General features: G+C 38.7%; 3 protein-coding genes across 3 annotated transcripts; 1 reads left to right on the top strand and 2 right to left on the bottom strand.

Annotated features, from left to right (window-relative positions):
• Positions 1–98: 98 nt before the first annotated feature.
• On the top strand, positions 99–2,880 carry LOC117617273 (zeaxanthin epoxidase, chloroplastic-like). The gene is made up of 10 exons (XM_034346588.1): positions 99–526; positions 987–1,149; positions 1,245–1,319; positions 1,406–1,506; positions 1,640–1,755; positions 1,868–2,079; positions 2,176–2,267; positions 2,345–2,459; positions 2,573–2,676; positions 2,766–2,880. Exons 1-10 carry the CDS (start codon positions 99–101, stop codon positions 2,815–2,817), a joined length of 1,458 nt encoding a protein of 485 aa, XP_034202479.1. The 3' UTR covers positions 2,818–2,880.
• Positions 2,830–7,782, bottom strand: LOC117618515 (serine/arginine repetitive matrix protein 1). The gene is made up of 3 exons (XM_034348085.1): positions 7,111–7,782; positions 6,411–7,017; positions 2,830–4,242 (listed from the first exon to the last, which is right to left on the bottom strand). Exons 1-3 carry the CDS (start codon positions 7,575–7,577, stop codon positions 3,082–3,084), a joined length of 2,235 nt encoding a protein of 744 aa, XP_034203976.1. The 5' UTR covers positions 7,578–7,782; the 3' UTR covers positions 2,830–3,081.
• Positions 7,783–17,697: 9,915 nt separating this feature from the next.
• Positions 17,698–20,991, bottom strand: LOC117620199 (protein N-terminal asparagine amidohydrolase). Its single transcript, XM_034350339.1, has 9 exons — positions 20,823–20,991; positions 20,413–20,598; positions 19,886–19,950; positions 19,483–19,582; positions 19,335–19,373; positions 19,040–19,231; positions 18,760–18,938; positions 18,424–18,543; positions 17,698–18,093 (listed from the first exon to the last, which is right to left on the bottom strand). Exons 1-9 carry the CDS (start codon positions 20,874–20,876, stop codon positions 17,973–17,975), a joined length of 1,056 nt encoding a protein of 351 aa, XP_034206230.1. The 5' UTR covers positions 20,877–20,991; the 3' UTR covers positions 17,698–17,972.
• Between the last annotated feature and the right edge of the window lie 1,311 nt (positions 20,992–22,302).

Below are 22,302 nucleotides of genomic sequence, written 5' to 3'. Positions count from 1 at the left end.
TTATCTTTCATGTTATATGATCAGTTGGCTGCTACATATGAATTAAGAGCTCTAAACAATTGTGATCATCCTATTTCTATTTCTATTTCTGGTCAACAATGCTGGCCTCTTTCCAGTACCTTAATTCATGCATCCAAAACCAGAGCTATGGCATTCTTGATTTTAGAGCAAAAAAATACAGTAAGATCAGAAGCTATTGTGTGAGATGCAAAAGCAGTCTTGATCCAACTTTAGATGAAGAGAAGGATGGCAAAAGGAAGTTTAAAATTCTAATTGCCGGTGGGGGTATTGGGGGGCTAGTTTTAGCATTGGCAGCAAAACACAGAGGATTTGAAGTAGAGGTGTTTGAGAAAGACCTGAGTTTAGTGAGAGGGGAGGGACAACACCGCGGACCGATTCAGCTTATGAGTAGCGCTCTGGCCGTGCTGGAAGCCATTGATGAGAATGTTGCAAAACAAATCATGGCAGCAGGTTGTGTTACTGGCAATAGGACAAATGGCTTTGTAGATGGAGTTTCAGGTGAATGGTAAGCCTGCTGTTATTTTTAAGTAACTTTTTCACTTTGGTTCCACTTGTTAGATAAGCACTCAACCCATAGGGCTTAAGCTTTTATATCAAACCAAAACCCTCCTTCCTTCCTGACGTCCATATATAAGTATTAACTGCAGCCTCACCCCGTACCTTGCAAACCAACAAAGAAATTGGAACTTACCAGAGCTTTGATACCATATTAGACAATCACCAGATCCCGAAAGCTTATTCGGTTAGGAATGGGCCAACGATGTGAGCCTGCTGCTATACTATACATGGACAGCAATTGGATGCTGTATAAAAGGATCTATTTGTTTAGTTCTCCATTTAGTTAGTTTAATTTGAGAAATTTTTCAAGTGATTTCTTAGTTTTTGTGTCCAGTGCTCAGTAGATGTTTCTCTAAAACAAGTGCTCAATTGTATCCTTTTTTTTTATTTTATGCTTTTTGGTTCAGGTTTACCAAGTTTGATCTTTCGTCTCCGGCTGTAAGTAGGGGGCTTCCTATCACTCAAGTGATATGCCGGATGGAGCTTCAAGATATCTTAGTCAATGCAGTCGGATTGGACATTGTGAGAAACAATTCTGAAGTGGTGGACTTCATTGAAGAGCCTAGCAAGGTTCAATTAATTTCTTACTAATATTCTAGTTTCGAAAACTTTTCAGAAACCACCAGTACAAATTTCTCAGCTTCTTTCCGTTGATTATTAATTAGGTCACGGTGATCCTTGAAGATGGACGGCAATATCATGGTGATGTTTTAGTAGGAGCTGATGGAATATGGTCAAATGTAAATTCTCTGTTAATCTTTGAGCCATCTCCAATGTATGCCCCTTTCAACTTCATAATTATTTTGTTTTTTTTTTTTTTTACCAGGTGCGAACGAAATTATTTGGCAGACGGGAAGCAAAATACTCAAATTACACCTGCTACAGTGGAATAACAAAATTAATTCCGCCATACATTGATAGTGTCGGGTATATTATATGTTACATGGTTCATATTGACAAGATCAATTTAAAAAATGGACAAACAAAAGTGTAAAAACTCAAAAATGAAGTTAGTAGATGGATGGTTTCGATTCATTATCTGCGCGTTCTTGATTTGTAGGTATCGGGTCTTCTTGGGATTGAACCAGTACTTTGCTGCGTTAGATATTGGGAATGGGAATATGCAATGGTTTGCCTTCCATAAGCAGCCGCCTATGAGCACTGATACTCCTGGAGGCACACACTCTCTTTCTCTGTTGTGATCTTGTCAAAAAATTAATGCATTTGATTATTAGATTTGAACATAGCTCTTCCAGTTATCTAAATCTTAGGCTTTTAGATCCTGCAGGTAAAAAGAAGCTCCTGGAGGAGAAATTTGGAAAGTGGTGTGATGAAGTGATTGCTCTAATTCAGGAAACACCAGAGTCCATGATTTTACAGAGAGAAATCTACGACAGAGACATGATCTGCTCTTGGGGAATCGGGCGTGTTGCTCTGCTAGGCGATGCTGCTCATCCATTGCAGCCAAATCTTGGCCAAGGAGGTTGCATGGCAATTGAGGTATCTGGTCTTCTTAGTACATATTATCGTTTCCATATCCGAAAAACGGAAGGAGTTGTCTCTCATGAGCTCCCATGTTGTCGCTTTTATGTGCAGGACTGTTACCAGCTTATAGATGAGCTTGATCAAGTTCCCAATACCGGCTCAGATGCTCAAATTTCAGATGCAATTTGCTTGGCACTAAGACAGTAAGTTGTAGTTGTAGGTTTAAATCTTGAGGCATTCTAAAAATTACTTCACAAACTTTTGTGTGATGGTTGGTTAGATACGCGAAGAAAAGAATAAGGCGTGTTGGTATAGTGCATGCAGCCACCCGAATGGCATCAAAAATGCTAGCTATGTATCAACCTTGCATACAGCTTAAAACTGGTCCTCTGGCTGTGAGTTTTCTCCACCCCGTTTCCTTCGTCAAACTGGTCTTCGTTTTCTATTTAAAATAAAGAAATTAATTAATTAAATGTAGTCATATTTCTATTTGTTCTTGTGGTTGCAGCATCACTCATCTCTGCAGATAACGTACCCTGCATTTCGAATGGGTCAGGCATTTCTGCAGTATCTTTTGCCAAAATTTATGATTTGGATGATAGCAGGGCACGGGTAAAGGAATATACAGAAAATATTTCAGTTCATTTTCTCATTGTCCACTTTTATCAGCATCGCTCATGTTCTTCTTCTTCTTCTTGCAGGTTAAGTCTCAAATCTCAAAGAGACAGAGAAAGGGAAGCAAAACAAACTTAGATGACTTCTCTGTTAGAATTGAAGTTGATAACCTTCCAATTCAAATCAACTTCTCTATTACATGTAATATTATCGGGTTTTCCGGCGTGTAAAACAGACGATAGAAACAGTGATTGCATTGTACTACTTAAATAACAAATCCTTCCTAATAGTATACATATGAAACATATCCACAGAAAGAAAAAGAAAAAAAACCATGGGAATACAATTACAATCTGCCTAATTCTTGTTTAATTTCTAAACCATGCTGCCAGTTAATTTAATTTACCTTCTAGAGCGTTTTCTAGGCCGCCTAGAAGCCTCCTGCTTCCCCCCATTTTCCCTAGGCCGCTTTGATGAAGCTACTACATTGGCCGTCTCGGCAGCCGCCTTCTTGGGCGGCCTTCCTACACTTCGCTTGGATGGACTGCTGCTTTCTTCCTTGGCTTGTTTCTTTTTATCACCGCCACTTTGCCTTAACACCCTTTCTTTGACTTTGTCAACCTTACCACCTCCCCTCCTCTTCTGCTCTCCTCCACCTGATCTAGTACTAGTGCCGCTCCCACTGCCACTGCCGCTCTTCAATGTGTCCGACGCAGGAGCATTGCGCTTAATTCTCTTCAAGAAATCGGCTGCTGCACTTCGCTTTTTGTCCAACGCCGCTGCCTCCGTTTTCGACTTCTTATCCGCTTTCGGAGTTCCCGTCTGTTTCTTGGTGGAACCACTTCCATCCTTATTATTATTATTCTCGTGATGAGTCCTTCTTGAGCTTCTGGTTCCAGTAGTTACAGGATTGTCTTTTGCTTTAGCACCAGCACCACCACCCTTACGCTCTTCCGCTACATCATCTTTTGAAGAGGCCTTGTTATTGTTAATGGGCGTTTTAACATCAAAAGCTGCCGCTTTCTTTTTCTCGTCACCTTGTTGTTGTTGTTTTGGTTGCTGCTGCTCACCCTTTGGTTTAACATCAAAGATAGAAGCAGCAGCAGAAGGCTTTGATGAAATGGAGCTTCGTTTCCGGCAGACGATGATGGGCGCAGTTGACTTGTGCTTGGCAAGCAAAGAGTCTGATCTTTCAAGCTGATCAGGACGTTTGGGCGGTTGCGTTGGAGGAGGAGGACAAGGTGGAGTTGTGGTGGGTGGTGGTGCATGTACAGCAGCAGCAGGCAATGAATCTGATGGCTCAGATGAAGGTGAAGGGTTGGGGGGTGGTCTAGTGATTAGATTATTCTTCTTCATTTCGTTTAAGACAAGGCGTCGAAGTTGGTGAGCAGTTAGCGACTCCAACGAGGATTTGGGGAAGAAAACGACGGCGTTGTTGAAGAGGAGCAGCAGGTCTCGGTAGAATGAAAGAGCGCAAGACGAATATGCGTCCTTGTGGAGCTTGCTTTGTATTGTTTCCAAGTCCACATGCTGCTGGACCATGCTCTTGTACTTGTCACTTTCCTGTACATGCAGCCACATCATCATCATGCTTCGCTTTCGTTTTAAAATTTTCATGCTCACTAAAAATCTTCTAGTTAAATTACTACACGAAAAAAGAAATTAGTGACAGAAACTGAGAAACACAAAATCCATGCATGTTCTACAAGAGTCCAAATGTGACTTTTGGTATACATAAATTTAACAGAATAGGTTTATCCCAAACAATAATACTATTTGTATTATATTTATCGATTACATTACTAACCATCCTTTTAATAAAAAAGGGCCCCACCAATGTGTATGGGATTCACCTGTAAAAATGTAGTCGACACCCAAATGTTTTGATAAGGACATTGAAGCAGGTCTCAACAAACAAAAACAAGGGCCCATTCTATATAAGGAAACTGCTATTGTGGTATCACAAATTCACAATCCACCTCAGACCCAAAAAGAAACAGTTCCCTATGGGCCTATGTAAGACCTCGGAGGGCCTATATTGCAATATAAAAAATTAATTGAAAATAAATGAAGGGAACAGAGTATTTCCCTGGCATACATACAAAAAAGTATATAGCAGCAAAAGAATATGCCAAGATTAAAAGAATAAGAAAACAATCTGAATTAAAAGAGGTGAGATGCGAGCCTCTTGGGGTCCATCCATGGTGGTCGCATTTGTATGACACGTTTTGTTTTTTAAATTTGTAAATTGAGTTGAAGGCTCCATGACCCTTACGGATCTTACGCTATAAGCAAAAGTACAAACCTTTATACCAAATATCTTTAAGTCAACAGTAAAATTACTGTTTGTTTTTTAAAACAAAATAAAAAAACTGTATTTGAATTTGTCAACAGATATTAAACACCAACACAAATCCAAAAATTTAGAACTGCAACCGATCTGACATATATATTTTAGCCTCTTCGTACGCTATTCTGCGATTGCGAAAGGTTTTTTTTTATAACAATTTTAAATTTATTTGAAAATTAAAAAATAATAATTAATAGTTGTGTTTCATAAAAATATAATTTTATTATCTGAGTTTTCTTTTAAATTTAATTTTTTTTAATATGAAAAAGTGTGAATTTATCATATTATCCTCATTTAATTAATAATTTTAATTATTAATGTTTGCATTAACTAAGGGCATTTTCTGGTATTTTGAATGTTTTACCATTCTCTGCCTTTTACTTTATATATATAGTTTCTTCTTTTTATTTAATAAAAGTGATATTCTATTTTAATCTAATTTAAATTACGAAAAAAAGAATTTGAACTCGAGTGCAGAGTGAGGAGCGCATCACTCCAACCAACTTGGCTTAGCCAATGTATGCCTATTTTATTTGTTCATATTACAACAATTCTGAACATCATTTATTTTCAACAACAGACTTACAATGACAGATTAAATGCTGCATCATTTAGTAATTAAAACTTCAAAAATTAGGTGGCTCTTAACATTATTGTTTATGAAATTCCAACACACCATATATGTGATATAACTAACACCACCAATATTTATGTATATCCTTTTTCTTTAATTTAGCAAAACTTACATTTTATCAGTATGTGGGATGCGAGCATAAATTATTATCATCCTTATCATTCCTTATATTTAAATTCAATTTAACCATTGATATTTAAATTTTAAGTAAAACACTTTGTTAAGACCACATTTTATATACCACCTCTCTAATACTGCTATTGAAAAAATTCATGGTTAAGTAGAAGATTGTATATCTAAAAAAATGTAGTGGGAGTAAATTCCACCAATAGTGTTAGAGAATTGCATGCAAAATCCTAGACCCTAGGAGCAGGAGATAGATATTTATTCGCCATTGGAGAGAAGTCAGTAATTTCAGCCGCATGCGTATTTTTCATCTTACTACTGAAACCAACAAAAAGTCGAAAACCATTTTGGAGTGGTCCCAAATTATTGGAAACGTCATGACCACTTGTTTGCCTCATACAAGTCCGGTTTTAACCAAAAAAAGAAAAACCATGGCCAAATTATATACTCAAACTTTAAAAATAAAATTGTCAATGAAAATTTAATTTGGTATTTTTAATTTGGTTCGGTGCATGCATGTTTCGCAGTGTTTGGATTCGAATAAAATAAGAATTTAAAAATAAAAGGAAAAGAAGAAATGGAATTACGAAAATAATCAAAATTGTAAAATAAGTAAAATACCTGGGTGGGAAGCCGTCGCTCGAACAATGAGCTATGCTCGTGCGCTCGGATCATCTGCAGGACCCCAACCAACGGCTGTGATTTCACCAACAATAACTCTTCGTTGTTACGCTGCTGCTCTCGCACCTCCACTCTGCGACGTCGTTTCCTGTTCCATTTCCTCGTCAAGCTCGCCGAACTCTGCGCCTCACTACTCTCCCTCATCTCACCCGCCGAGTCACCACCGCCTTTCCCTTCGCGGCTCCGCTTCTTAGCCACCGTCTCCGAGCTCCCTTTATCCGACTCTGACTCCGAGTGTCCACCGGCCCCTGTCCCTTTCGTCGGTTCGCGCGAACCGTCCGGAACCGGGTGCGGTTCGGGTTCCGATGCGACGCGGTTATCCTGGCTGGGCTTATTGTCCAGACTTTTGGAGCAGGTCGAATTGGAGCCGTTCACCGACTGGTTCTCTTGGTCCGGTTTGGACCGGTCCGGTTCGTCTTGAATATTTTTGTCGTTTTCTGATCTGTGTCCCTTGGAGTCCTCCTCCTCCAGATCTGGCTTGGCCTCGTCATCCTTGGAGCTATCTTCTCGTTCTTCCTCCAGCCTCTTCACCTTCAACTGCAACGACCTGAGAATTAATTAAGACAACCAACTCAGATCTAAAATTTTACGTGAAAATTTTTCCAAAAACAAAAAAATATAAAAAGATATAAAGAATTACACGATGGAGACGTCGTTGCGATGGAGCTCTTGACGGAGTTGAGCGACGCGGAGTTTGCGGAGGTCGTCGAGCCAGGGAATACTAGGAGTATCATGGTGGTGGTGGTGATGGTCTGGTGGCGGGGGGGAGGGGAGGGCAACGTCGTCGTTCTGATGTTGGGAGTTGAAACGGCGGCGGAGGTCGTGATACTTGAGCTTGCAGTTGTAGGCCGTGGTGAGGAGGTGAGGGAGAGAGGTCTTGGCTTGGAGTTCCATGGCGACGCTGTCCCAGTCGTTGATGCCGTGACGCTTCACGGCGCATGCTAGCAAGAGCTCCTCCCATGTCCCCCAGGAAGACGTGAACGTCGTCGTTTGGTCTTGTAATTCAGGTTCACTATTATTGCTGTTATTATTATTAGTATTATTATTAGTATGATTAGTAGTAGCAGCATCGTGATTAGCAGTGCCGCCAGTGCCCCCTTCCATCATGACGACGAGGATACCTCTCTACCTCTCTACCTCTCTACCTATCTCCCTCTCTCTCTCTCTCTCTCTCTAAGTCGGGATTGGAGGTTTATGTCTGGTTTTTATATCATCATATCATATATATTGTTCAATCTCAATATATATTTCATTCTCATCCCTCCATTTTGTGCTTTCAAATATTAGTACCGTCTTTTTATTTTTTATTTTTCCAAATTTTTATTTTGTCTTTGGTTTTTGGGTTTCATTAATTAAATTAAACACCTAACCTACTAAAACAAAACAGATTTTTGTAATTGTTGATGTTATTATTCTTGGATTGGGTGGATGGGTAGCTTTTTTTTCTTTTCTTTTCCTTTTTTTGTTGTGTTTATGTTATATATATATAGTGGGGTGGGGCCTACTACCTCCCTAAAGGCTAAAGCTACCCTAAGAGAAGGGAGAGAGGTGATCTCGAGCACGCAAATAGAAATAGAAATAGAAATTGGGTAAACGTTAATTAACCATGTTATCCCTATTCAAATAATATTCACACGCTCTCTCTCTCTCTCTCTCTCTCTCTCTCTCTCCACCCCCCTACAGTACGTGTTCTCTTTGGATTTGGTCTTCAATTATCCACGCCTCCAAACCCAGACCCAGGCCCAAACTCAGACCCGGATTCCTTGGATCAAAACCTACTCTCTTTTTTTGGGTAAAATTGCGCCCAAATCAAGTCATCATGTTGTCATAGCCTGAGCGTCGCAAGATGACCCATGTGGTGAAAAAATTAGCAATCATACAGTACTTATGCGGTGAAGCCCGTTATTACTCTAGCAAAACATTCATGCGGAGGGATAATTTTGGGTTGAGATTTTCTATTTAAATTCCACACTTCTTTTTATTCATTTTAATACTTAAATTATTAAGTTGTAAGTTTTATTATTGTGTAAAAAGACAAAAAAAGTCATCTAACTTAATACTTAACCCTAGACTCTAGTACATCTATACACACCCCCCACACACCCCATCACTCTTCATATTAAGTTTTAGAAAAATGCAAACTCATCTACATCCTATTGCCAGATTACTCTTCTTTTTTAAAGAGATAGAACATTGACGAGCCTACCTCTTTAAATCTGCGTGGGAGTTAATGGAAAGGCTTGTTGATTGTTTGGCTGTAATGAACTTATTCTCTTCCCTTTGCTGATTGCTTTTTTTATTTTTTGGCACTCTTGGCTGTTGATTGCTTGGTTGTTTTGATTTAAAATTTATACCTAATGTTATTAAATTTTGGATTTTGGGTTCCATTTGTTTGTGTTTTTTTAATTTCTGCTGAGAACAATAATATTATTGTCATTTTTGGAATTCCAGTATTGGGTAGCTTGAATTTTTCTTCATGTTTGGGGTGTATTTAAGGGTAGTTTGGTAAAATAGTGGGGTTTTCTTAGAAATTGTGAAAATTTAAATTAAAAGTTGGGGTGAACTTAGGACATTGGATGAATTAAGAGAAGTTTGGAGTTTAAATAGAAAATCTCTTTTGGGTTTTCAAGCGCGCTGACCCTTATACACACTTTATTCAGTGTTGGCATGTCTAATTTGTAGACTAAGTTTTAATGCTAGGGAAGAGGAGAGTGTTCTGTACAAGCACATAACAAGATTGCATGTGTGCTAAAAGTAGGGGTGTGCATCCAAATCGGAAAACATAGTTGAACCAAACTGTGTTGGCTAAAAATGTCAAAATTGGAAAAAGAAAAAAAACAAACAAACCGGATTGATTCTGATTCTAGTTTTATGTCAGTAAAAAAATCAGACTGAATTGAACTTGATCGGTGATATAATTTTTATTTTTATTTTTTTTTTATCCAACTACTTCAGCAGCCCAATTACAAGTAAAAAAATCCATATTAATGATCCCGCTTGCAAGTGGACATGGCAATTTATTTGGCAGCTGCACCTTCCTCCCAAGACTAAAACCTTCCTCTGGCTTTTCTGTCACAATAAATTACTTACAAATGTGCAAAGACAGAAAAGAGGTCACACTTAGATCCCTAATTGTCATAGATGTGTTGCTCCTATGGAGACTATTGAGCACCTGTTAAAAGACTATCCTATTTCTATTGCCACCTAGAATGGTGTTGGCATTGATATTGGGGATCTTGGCTCTCTCAACTTTGATGATTGGATTTTGCTTAATTTGAAGAGTAAAAGAAAGGTAAATCATGGGCTACCTACAAGCCTAATCCGAGACAAATTATCTTCCAGTATGCTGACGAGTGGTATTATGTTAAATTCAGAGAGACGGACCAGTGGCCCACTACTAATAACCCCGATATTGTCCCCAACTTAACCACCTACAAAGTCCAGTAGGTGTGAGATTTTATGACAAAAGGCCTCGGTAATATTAGTAGTGGAACCATTCATTATATATTTTATTTTATTTAATCAATTTTACTATGTGGGACTCATTCTTCAACACGCCCCTACACGTGGGACCACCACATAGCAGGCCACACATGGAGCCAAGTCCACATCGAAGTCAAACATTCAAGTCCAACACGTGAGCACCACGTATTGGGTAAGGAATAATTAGGGTATGTTTATTCTTCTCTCAATGAGGAATATATATACTACACACAGAGTGGTGACAAATAGGAAATATGTACAAAATCTCATAATTCTACTCAAATAGATAATTACAATAACATATAAATTTTATTCCTAATAGGAATGTTGACTCACGCCAACACTCCTTCTCAAGTTGGTGCATAGATATCACTAATGCCCAACTTGTCAAGTGAGTCTTCAAATCGGCGCTTTGACACGGCATGGGTCAACATATCTACAAGCTACTCTGAAAAAGGTACAAAATGTATAGAAATTAACTTATGCTCTAGCTTCTCCTTAATGAAATGCCAATCAACTTCTACATGCTTAGTTCGATCATATTGCACAGGAGTGTTACAATTTCAAATGCAGACTGATTATCACAGTGGAGCTCTGTAGCAGCATTCGGTCTAAACCCAATTTCAGCAAGTAACCACCTCAACCATAGTGTTTCACAAAACCCTTGGGCAATCCCTCTGTACTCAAACTTTGCAGAGGACGGAGACACAACGTTTTGCTTCTTCCTACGCTACGTAACTAGGTTACCACCAACAAAGGTGAAGTAATCTGATGTAGAACGTCTATATGTAATATTCCTTGCATAATATGCGTCAGTGTAATCCAAGTGACCATTTTTCTTAAATAATAAACTTCTCCCATGAGTAAACTTTAAGTAACTTAGAATATGCATCACAGCAGCCTCACTAGGTGAATGCATAAATTGGCTAGTAACGCTTACAGCATAGGCAATATCAGGGCGTGTCAATGATAAATAAATCAATCTCCCAACCAACCTTTGGTATCTTTCTTTGTTAGTTGGGACCTGATCCACATAAACACCAAGTTTATGATTCTCAACAATAGGTGTATCAGCTGGTTTATAGTCAAGCATTCCAGTATCTGCTAGCAGGTCCATAACATACTTCCTTTGTGAAAGAAATAAGCCATGTTTAGATCGAGTGACTTCCACTCCTAGAAAATATTTCAGACTGCCTAAATCTTTCATCTCAAATTTAGATGCTAAACGCTTTTGCAATTTCTCGATTTCTATAGTATCATCACCAGTCACAATCATATCATCAACATAAAAAATCAACAAAGTCACCTTATCAGCCCTATGTTTAATGAATAGAGTATGATCAGTATTGGCCTATTGGTAACCAAACTTCTTCATAGCTGTAGTAAATCTGCCAAACCATGTCCGATGAGACTGCTTTAACCCATACAGTGCCTTTTTTAATTTGCACACATTCCTCGTTTCACCAGTAACCCTATACCCTGGTGGAAGACTTATGTACACTTCTTCTTCTAGTTCACCATGTAAGAATGCATTTTTTACATCAAATTGCCTCAGGGTCCAATCCAAGTTTACTGCTAAGGACAACAAAACTCTGACAGTATTCATCTTAGCCACAGGTGCAAAAGTATCATGATAATAAACTCCATATGTCTGAGTGAACCCTTTAGTTACTAATCTTGCCTTGTACCTCTTCATAGTACCATCTGCATTATATTTAACTGTAAACACCCATATGCATCCTACAGGCTTCGTTCCCTTTGGTATATCAACAATGTCTCATATATTATTTTTCTGCAATGCCTTCATTTCAATATTCATGGCTTCAGCCCACTTTGGATCATTAAATGCCTCCTCAACACGGGTTGGAATTTAATACTATCCATTCTGGTTACAAACAATTTGCACTCTGGAGATAACCTGTTATCAGACACATAATGGGCAATAGCATATCTCGCTTTGCCTTTTGGTGAGTAACAATCAGGTAGAACCCTCCAAATTTGGCCAAATTTGGCCAAAATCTTGTTTAGCCATGGCTGGAGATGGATTTTGCATTATTTTAGGGCTATATTTGGGATATGGCCCATGACTGGAGATGGCCTAACATCCCAAGTTCAGCTGCCCACTTTTGAGTTAAACAAAAAGTCTATGAGCACATATCTAACCCTAATATCCCAAATCACACGCCACTCTTTCTCCTTTCTCTTTCTTCTTCTTGCTCTTTCCTCCCTTGATTTCTCTCTCTCTTTTTTGTTCCTCTCTTCGTCTTTATTTCTCTCTTGCTTGTATAAGAGCCAGTTTGGGATTGTTGTCACTTAAAAATAAAATAAAAAATAAAAAAGTTTCTTCATCTATGCTTTGAAAATAATTAGTTGTAAAGTAAAGGAGCTCCACGTTTGATAAACAATATTTTTAAAGTGGTGTTAGTACAAAAGTAGTGTCAAAACTGTTTGGTAAATTTTAATATGAAACTATTGTAACTGCGAATAATGACTAAAATAGAAATGATGTTGAAAGTGTTCTACACTAATCATGTGGTGGTAGTTGTGGTGGTGGTAGAGGTGGTGGTGAAAGAGATGTAGGTGAAGGTGGTTGTGGTGATGAAGGTGGAGGTGATGGTAGTGGTAGTGGTGGTGGTGGTGATGGATGTAATAACCCAAAATAAAATATCTAAAAAGTAAGGATAATATCTTCTAGCAAAAAGACAATTTTGCCCTCGCATTATTTAATAGGGGGAAAATTGACTTTTTGATCGAGAAAGAATTTGGGAATTCCACTTGCGCTGTTGCGTAGAGCACGGCGAAACGAGTCCGTAGACACGGAGTAGACCCGAATCGGAGTTGTAACGAAGGAGATACGATCAAAATACCGTGAAGGGCAAAACGGTAATTTGGAAAAAACTCAGATTTTTTATCCCTTCTCTCTCCTCTCCCCCGTCAATTTGGAAAAAACTCAGATTTTTTATCCCTTCTCTCTCCTCTCCCCCGTCACTTTCTCTCTCTCTCTCTCTCTCTCTCTCTCTCTCTCTCTCTCTCTCTCCCTCCCGTCGCACCCAGCCCGTGCGACTCTTCGACTTCTCGACGCAACACCGGCCGCCACACCGTCCCGATCTCCGGCAAGGGTACCGTCGGCTCCGCCTTCCTCTCGCCGTCACGACCTGACCGACCTCCACCCTTGGGCTGCCCGGAGCTGATCGGAAAACCATGATTTCCAACGGATGTTCACCCGAGTTCACCCGATCTTCCAGCTCGATTTTCTCCTTCGTTTCTCCACCAAATCAATCGAGTAAGGTATGGTTTCTCAGCTATTTTTCGTGTTTTAGCTGATGGATGTATGGGTTTCAATCGATTTTAGCTCTAAAGCGATCAATTTTTGACTTGAATTCTTGCCAAAACTTCGGCCGCCGAGATCTACTGTTTTTGGTCACTTTTTGGGGTATGTCCAAGAACAAAAGTGACTCCAAATAGGGTGTTTTACCTAGGATAGGAGTTTGGAGTCTTGGTTCTGAGATTTTTCGGCCACCCGGTATCGCTTTAGACACCCGAATCTGACCGCGCGTGCTGGGGCGTGTGGGCGAGGGTGGTGAAGTAATTCTGTGCAGTTTTTTGATCCTCGTGTCGTCACGAGCGCGTAGGATTTCGCGGATCTCAATTCAGAGTCCGTTTGAGCCCCGAACGGATTTTCCATATCGCGCGATCCATGGGTGCAGTATCGTCAAATCGTCAGATCGCGCTGAATTTTGGATATGTCGGTCTACATGATTTCAGGATAGTGTAGGATTCGACGGATTGTGAATCGGAGTCCCGGATACTCCGAAATCGCGAACCTGGGGCTAGGGTTTTGATTTTAAGCGATAACGCGATTTTGGCTAATCCGACCGTCCGTTTCGGACCAAACTCGCAGAACATGGTTCCTTCTCTGTAAGGAACCTTCAGAGGAGCCCAGATTGGCCATCAGAGATCGTGGACCTACGGGGTCCCAGATCGGCCGATCTGGCAGTTTATCGCTTAGTAAGGCTTCGGGTCTTTTAAGGCCGGTTTAACTGTCTAAAAAGCTAATGTGGGCATAAGAGTAACTTTAAAATGAGTGCACGTATTTTTAGGAGCCGGGGGCAGGGTGTTTAATTTAATTCTTTTATTCAGCAGTTTATTAATTTATTATTCATGGATAATCAGGCACCAGAGGTCCAGTCGACCTACGGGAGGGACCTTCGAAGAGTTCAATTAGCTCGGACCATCAGTGAATGGACTTTCTTTCGTGAATGATTTTAGCTAAATGAGTTATATGGATGATTTCTATAAATAAGATTTCATAAGTGATTTTATATTGATTTTTATATAAATAAGTTTTTATAAATGAGTTTATCGGAATAAATTTCAGTATTTGATCTTGAATAAGTATTATTACATGTTTTCCGAGCACGAAATGTAGCGTAAAACATCCTTATTTTTATATTACTCAGTTGAGCAGTAGATTTGAGATTTGTGATACAGAAATGGCAGCTTATTTCAGATTTATCAGATTACAGAGACTTATCAGGTTTTTCTAAAATAGTTGTTTAGAACCACCATGTACCCACCTTTTTATTTGGTGATTACCCTCAGATGGATCGATGTCTACGGACATCCAGTCTGTTTATAGTTCAGTCAGTGCACTTGACTTTGCCTCACGAGTTTCGGGGACGCTCGGACCATGAATGCCAGGATTTGCGGCTCGGCAGACTTGGTGTCCTGAGACCTGCCAGGATTGTGGCTCGGCTGACTTTGTGTCCCCGAGACCTGCCAGGATTGTGGATTAGGCTGACTGCGGTCCCCTGCATCCTGCCAGAGCGGCTCGAGTCGACTTGGTGTCATCGAGACCTGCCGGCGGATCAGGCTGATCATAGTCCCCTGATTTCGCCAGTTTGCGGCTCGGGTAGACTGCGTCACGCCCGAGACCTGCCAGGGGAATTGACGGATATGACAGGGGTACAAATAGGTGGTAGTTTCAAAAGATTTTGAGCTATTTTACATAGTTATGACTTTCAATTATTTTATACCAGCTTCTCTGATTTTTCAGGCATTGATATCTTTATATTTGATCAGTTATGCAAGTATATTCCTCAGCATATTTATTCATGCTTATTGAATTCCTTATATTGAAATATAGTTAAAGTATCGATTTATCTCCATAGTTATTTCAAAACGGGGGTTATTATGTTTATAAACTAGTTTGAGAACATTCTTGTTGTCCACTCACATTTTCATCCTGTTTTTTGCCGCCAGGCGGTATAAGTGCGCAGGATCCACCACCGGGCCATCCCGAGCTTCCGCACCACCAAGTAAGGTAGAGTTATGTAGAAAAATCCCTGAAACCCTGTGAACTTTAGAAATTGCTCTGATATCTAGTTTTAGTGGAAAAACTGAAGCTGGCAAATATTTGGTTATCCTATTCTGGCAGTTGGTGTGGATTTATTAATTGTTTAACATGTGAAAAATTTTGGAATTGGTCAAAATACAGGGGAGACTCTGCCGAATTTTCTGCAGAAGTCTAAGGGAAATTTTAAAAAGAATTTGAAACGAGAAGGGTAAAAAGGTCTTTTGTGCCCGACATTCGCCAGGTGTCGGACACGCACATGACTTGGCTCGAATCCCAAAGCGAAAATTGGGTCGGGTCCTGTCAATGGAGATAATGGAGGTTGTGGTGGCGGTGATGGTGTAGGTCAAGGAGGATGTGGTGATTGCAGTGGTAATAGTGGTGGAGGAGGAGGATGTGGTGGTGATGGTGGTAGTAGTAGAGGTGAAGGTGGTGGATGTGGAGGTGGAAGTGGTGTTATTTTTAAAAATGAATGATGGTATTTTGGGAATTAATTAAAAAAAAAACTCCCAAAGTGGCTGTCACAACATGCTTAAACTCCAAAACATTTCACAAATTCTTTTTAAGATAACTTTCTTGTTTCTCAACCAAATCAAGTATCTAGTATATTGATTAATTTCATAATACTTAGAAATATCTACAACCTCTTTTTATTAACTTCAACATTCGTGCTTTTTAAAGATATCTACACTCTCCCAAAATTAATGATTGTTACAAGTATTTTAAGGTCGTTTGATAGTCATTCCAGATTTCATTTGTGAAAAACTGAGAACATGAAACTTCTTTGGTAATTGTTTTCAGTTTTCAAACAAACGAAAAATTGTTTAAAAGTTGTTTGGTAATAGTTTTTAAGTTTTATATGGAACTTAGTAATGAAATTTTTCTTCTGGTCAAATTGTGAATTGTATGTCATAACTTTAATACGAATTATTAGGCTTAGGCAACTAAACCAAGTTGGACCGATAAGGTGACACTGGCCACCAAACCGACCTAATTAGTGTACACTATCCAAAGGACAAGGCCTTAAACCACAACGATCGATTCACCAAGAAACTAGTGCGGGTTGGTTTAGTTTCAGTGAGAATAAAGGTGGTGGCAACGATGGAGAGGACCATATGAAGAGAATGCGATAGAGGAGATGAGCATATATGGCCAAATCTGGCAATCCAATAGTGGCAAAGATGGGGTTGTGGGAGATAAGAGGAAAAGAGAGAGGAGAAAGGGAAAGAGATAAGAGATAGAGGAATCGAGCTGTTTGAAGAGAGAGAAAAGTTAGAAATTTTTTTTTTTTGGGCGTATGTGTTGAACAACTTTTGTTGATGCGTGAAATTTGCACAACCAATGATAGTAGAGTCTTTGATCTTACTTGCAGTGGCCAAGTAAGGGTGGGATTCCAACCACAATTCCTGCAAAAAAAACAAGGAATGGTCATGAAAAGTGATGGTGGAAGAGCCACCAACCACCCTTTGATGATTACCTTTTAGGTGAAAAAGTACGCTTATTTTATACTTGAGAGGATGGCTTCTCTTTTTGTGTTGTTTCGATGTGGGACTGAAGTTTCGTTAGTTATGTGGCACTTTTTAGGTGGTTGGTGAGTTACAGACTGACATGTATTTTTCCCTTTGATTGAATTAAGTGTGAGTGGAATATTCATGAGTTGATTGGTCCTTTTCAATCAGCAACACATAGAAGAAGCGCACATGGGGCCTTATGGTCCACGTGTTGTCCGTTTGGAACCAATCGTCGCAAGAGTGAGATGAGCATGGTCAGGCCCATTGTCTTAAGGATCTCCTTAGGCCCCTATTTAAAGTGGAATTTGACTATAATTTCAAGAGTAATAGAGCATTTAAGCGTCCAAATTATGCCCCTATTTCAATTACACTAAAAACAATTATTTAAAAAAGATTACCCTTATATTTTATTAGTAGAGTATTATGATAAGTTGTGAAATTGTGGGAAAACTCACTAAAAACATGTGGAGATTGTGCTAGGGCCCGTTCGTTTATGTTTTCAAACCCCCTTTGCATTTTCTAGAAGAGAAAACGCCTCCAAAACGTGTTCGGTGGTGCACTTAGCAAAATGCGAAAAACGATTTACGAAAAATGTTTTAGATTTAAACATGAATACCACTCATATTGACCAACCGATAAAAAAACGACAACTTGGCAATTAAAACCAATAACAGTGAAATTCCACAGCAGTAGAAAGCGAGTGAATGCTTTGTGGTCAACCAGGGCACAGCCTATGTGTGGTGTAAAATTAGTATTGTAGTTCATTGCAGCTTCTACCTTGTGCTGTCAAATAAAACATTTTAGGACTTTTTTGGTATCCGTAGTCATATACGAGAAAAGCAAAACCATATATAAAAGAACCCTTTGAAAACCAGTAGTAAGATCTCAAACAAATTATGTCTCCAATAAAACCATTTCTCACATTCCATTCCCATGGCAACACCCAAAAAGGTTGTTGCTTCGTCAGTGCCAACAAACATTTCATGGCGAAGGCCAAGAAGAAGAAATTATGGTGAAGGGAAACATTAACAAATTTGGTGCAAGGAAAAATACATGGATCCAGTTGGTTTGCCAGTAAAGGGGGGGCAATGGGGCATAGAAAAGAGAGACACGGGAAGAATACAAATATATGTACTGCAAAATAGCAAAAACCTCCTATGGTATCAGCGCCTTTTGCCTTCTCCAGCCTCCTTCAGCAGTTCTCTCAAACATACGTGGCTGCTTCATAGGAAAGGTTTCTCTCCAATCTGGGTGTTCAATCAGGTATTCCCACTGCCTGAAGAGGCGAAGAGGAAGTTAACATTATCCTTTTATTATACATAGATTTCTCCACAGGATTATCATAATAGTTGGAGCACCTGGAAATTAATCTTATTGTATGGAATGAACACTATCCTTTTTTTTAAGAAATACAAAGGTATGATGTCCCAAACTAGAAAAAGTAAATACTTCAATGCATCTAATGTGATCAACTTGCTGTAGAGTTCTTAGTCATCCCCTTTATTCCTTTTCCTTTGATTATGTAGAAATATCCTCGTTTTTTTCTTTTCCCTTTGTGTGTGACCACTGATAACTGTAAGACAGGTCTAATTTTGGTTGTGCATACCTTCTCATATTTTCCACAAAATCTGGGGCCTCAGCAGAAGGAGAAGTAGAACACATAAGGAGGATTTCTGGATCAGAATATTCTTGTAGCGACAAAGAAATATCTAGTTGACGTAGGGTCCTGCATTAATGGAAAATATTAGTGCAAAGCATAAATATAATGAGTAAATGAGCCTGGATATACTATATTACAAAATTAATGACTTAAAGAAAAATTGAAGTATATGTAAGGCTGAGGATTCTGGAATAGTTGAACACAGCTCTAAGAGTTTTCTGAGCAAATATATGTTGTGGAGAATTGAAGCTGAAGGCATAATCGATAATGTAAAACTCTTACCAGCAGCATGGAGCTATTTTGAATTGGTCAGTTTGAGTATCATATGTTTCCCTTAACTTGCCTTTCCAACTGGAGTCCTCGTAGGATGCAGAAACTCGAATTCTCCTGACAATTTCATCAGGACATCTTGAGGTTCTGTCAAAGCTGGCTGGAGTAATAGATCCGGTCGAAGTTCCGACCTGAAAAAAGTGTAAAATTTTGATTAAAGTGAAGGATATTATCTTAAGTGAAGATAAGGTATACAATAAATTGATATGCAACTCATGAAGTTGAAGCTAACCATGAACCCATTGAAAATAGGGTACGCATTTCCCTCGAGATCCCTTCTAGTGTTATGCCCAAGAATGAAGAGAGTTCGGATGTGAAACTTTTCCCGTCTATTCCATAGAGTTTCAACAATTTTGGCACATAAAGGAAAGGAATAACCAGCCAACTTTTCCTGACTTTCTGATCTTGTGTTGCAGTTACCATGCTGCACACAAAGTTCAATGCATTTCAGCTTAGATTATTCTGTTTCTGAGTAGATAACTAAATTCTGGAAAATCAATAACAAAGTAGGGTATCCGGGGCCAAACATTAGGTGAAACATCTTCAAAGCCACCAACCAGATGCACCTGCATTGTGTAGATATGCAAAATTCCTTTATCTGTGCTATATTATACGGGGTCAATCATAAATATACACATTTACATAACAAATTATTTCAGGTATAAAGAAAAATACATCTAACTCCATATCACTATTGTGGTCAACAAGGAGTGACAACATTTGGGAGAGACCAATGTCCACAATTTTTGGAGAATCCATATGAGCAACTGAGGTCCTGTAGTTTGAAAACTAAATGAGAAACAATAGTACGAGAGCACCAAAACTTTCCCAATTTTAGTCACCAAATGGCGTGGTAGATTGCATGATAATATCTTACTTGTACAATTAAATGAGATTTAGAATGGGTTCAATTATGAACATATGAAACACTACCACATCAATTTGAGTCCAAAATTTTGGGATTTGTTTTGGCCCCTGTAGCATTAATCAATGACAAAAGCAGAACCAAACATGAAAGAACTCTTTGAAAATCGGTAAGATCTTAAAACAAATTATCTCCAATAAAACCAATTCTTACATTCCATTTCCTGGATTCCGAATGGCAACACCGACACAGGTTGTAGCTTCATCAGTGCCAACAAACTTTTCATGGGGAAGACCGAGAAGAAGAAATTAAAGTTAGTGAAGGAATAATTAATAGTACTCTTGCTACTAAAAAAACCTTAATTGCCACAAAAAATACTCAGTTAATGACAAGCAATCACATGAGAAAATCAATTAACAATTGCATTCTTCTCTTAAAGGCTGCATACATGATAGTTCATTTTCGGAGGAAGGGCAAATATATTGATTCAGTTGGTTTGCCAATAGCCTTACTACATATAACAGTTCAACTAATTACAGTAGACGAAATGTTCAATGGTTGGACTAGTATCGTATAATAATTAGTGAAATAGGGAAAGAAAAAGGTTAAATGCTCTCTCTCTCTCTCTCTCTCTCTCTCTCTCTCTCTCTCTCTCTCTCTCTCTCTCTCTCTGTATAAATGAAAATTTCATGCCATATATTCTCAAATGTTTGCCTCAGAGAGTAAAGAAATATACATACATCCACCAATGCAGGATCAACAATTGCATATTCTCTCTGGAATAGATAAACCCATTTACTAGGTGGTGTTTTCTCTGGACCTGACTCTTCAGGTACTGAGAATCTCCTCTCTGGGATAGCCTTGAACGAATTTGAGGCAGATACCAATGCAGGGTGTTCCATTAAAGCAGCCAGGATATCCCGTCCCTGTTCATAAATACAAGTTTAAGGTATATTACATATGTATTACGTAAAAGTACAAAAAATTTCTTCTGGCCGATGCGAAGCACAGGAATTTGTGCAACCCATTAATCTGTCAGAAGAAATCCATTATTCTGTTTCCGAAAAATATAGTTATTTTAAGTTCTAGAAACAATAATAACAAAATTAGAATGTATATCTACATATAACTAGAGAGAGAGAGAGAGTACCTGAGGCGATGCAGAAGTGTCTGTGGAAAAGGGAAGGCCATCAACAATTATCATGTTTCAGGCACAAAATAAGCTTCTAATTTCACACAGAGAGAGAGAGAGAGAGAGAGAGAGAGAGAGAGAGAGTTGCAGAGTTAAAGGAAGACTTGCTGGAGTCTTTCTTATTTAAAATCTAGGCTATTGTCCAATGAAATTGTCAAACAGAAAAAAAGAAGGGATCTTCACTAATATACCCAAAATAGGAGCTGAAATTATAAAAAAACCCTACATGGAAAACACTTCATAAACACACCCAAAATCCATTTATTAAATAACAAATTAGTGTTGAAGTTCCAATAAATTACAGCACTGCCACTATCAAGCCCAACAGAAAAAAAAACTCAAAAAACACCCAAAACAAACCCAGCCCAAATTTATAAACAAGCCCAAAAAAAAAAAGTAAACCGTAAAAGTAAACCGTAACTTAACTGCCAGCACGCGCGCCTTCATTTAAGCCATCTCTGCAAAACGTCTCTTCACTCTTCGTCTTCATCAAATCGTCTGCAAAACAGAGACTCCATAATCACCACGAAGCTTCATCTACTTTCAAAACGAACACCAGACACTGACCTCCACCTTCAGAACCAAGACAAAATTTCAGAGAACAATTTCGACAAGAAAACGCTTCAAAGGTAAGACATTTACTGTAATATTGATTATTTGCTATAAAGATCCAGTCTAGGGTAATAACAGTATTTTAAATTCGAATGAAGGACAAAATCTTGAAACTATATAGGATTCACTACTGGAATAAATGCATAGGACCATTATTCTAGTCACTAATCTAGGGTCGATAACCCTGATTGTACACTATGAAATCCTATTTCTAACGCATGTCTGCCACTGTAAATAAAGTTCCAGTATAGGGTAATAACGCTACTAGTTCTCTTTGAAATCCTATTTCTTGTGCTTTTCTACCACTGTCAAGTTCCAGTATATGGTAATAATACTGATTGTCCCTAGGAAATCCTATTTCTAACGCATGTCTGCCACTGTAAATAAAGTTCCAATATAGGGTAATAACACTACTAGTTCTCTTTGAAATCCTATTTCTTGTGCTTTTCTACCACTGTCAAGTTCCAGTATATGGTAATAATACTGATTGTTCCCTAGGAAATCCTATTTCTAACTCATGTCTGCCACTGTAAATAAAGTTCCAATATAGGGTAATAACACTACTAGTTCTCTTTGAAATCCTATTTCTTGTGCATTTCTACCACTGTCAAGTTCCAGTATAGGGTATTACCCTATACTGGAACTTTACAGGGGGTAGACATGCATTAGTTATAGGATTTCAGAGTAATATGGCAGTGTTATTACCCTATACTGGAACTTTACAGTGGTTAGACATGCATTAGTTATAGGATTTCATAGGATACAAGCAGTGTTATTACCCTATACTGGAACTTTACAATGGTTAGACATGCATTAGTTATAGGAT

The sequence above is a fragment of the Prunus dulcis genome, chromosome 2 (genome assembly GCF_902201215.1).
Source record: "Prunus dulcis chromosome 2, ALMONDv2, whole genome shotgun sequence".
In the NCBI taxonomy this organism is placed as follows: domain Eukaryota; kingdom Viridiplantae; phylum Streptophyta; class Magnoliopsida; order Rosales; family Rosaceae; genus Prunus; species Prunus dulcis.
This window is presented reverse-complemented; position numbering and strand designations above follow the sequence as displayed.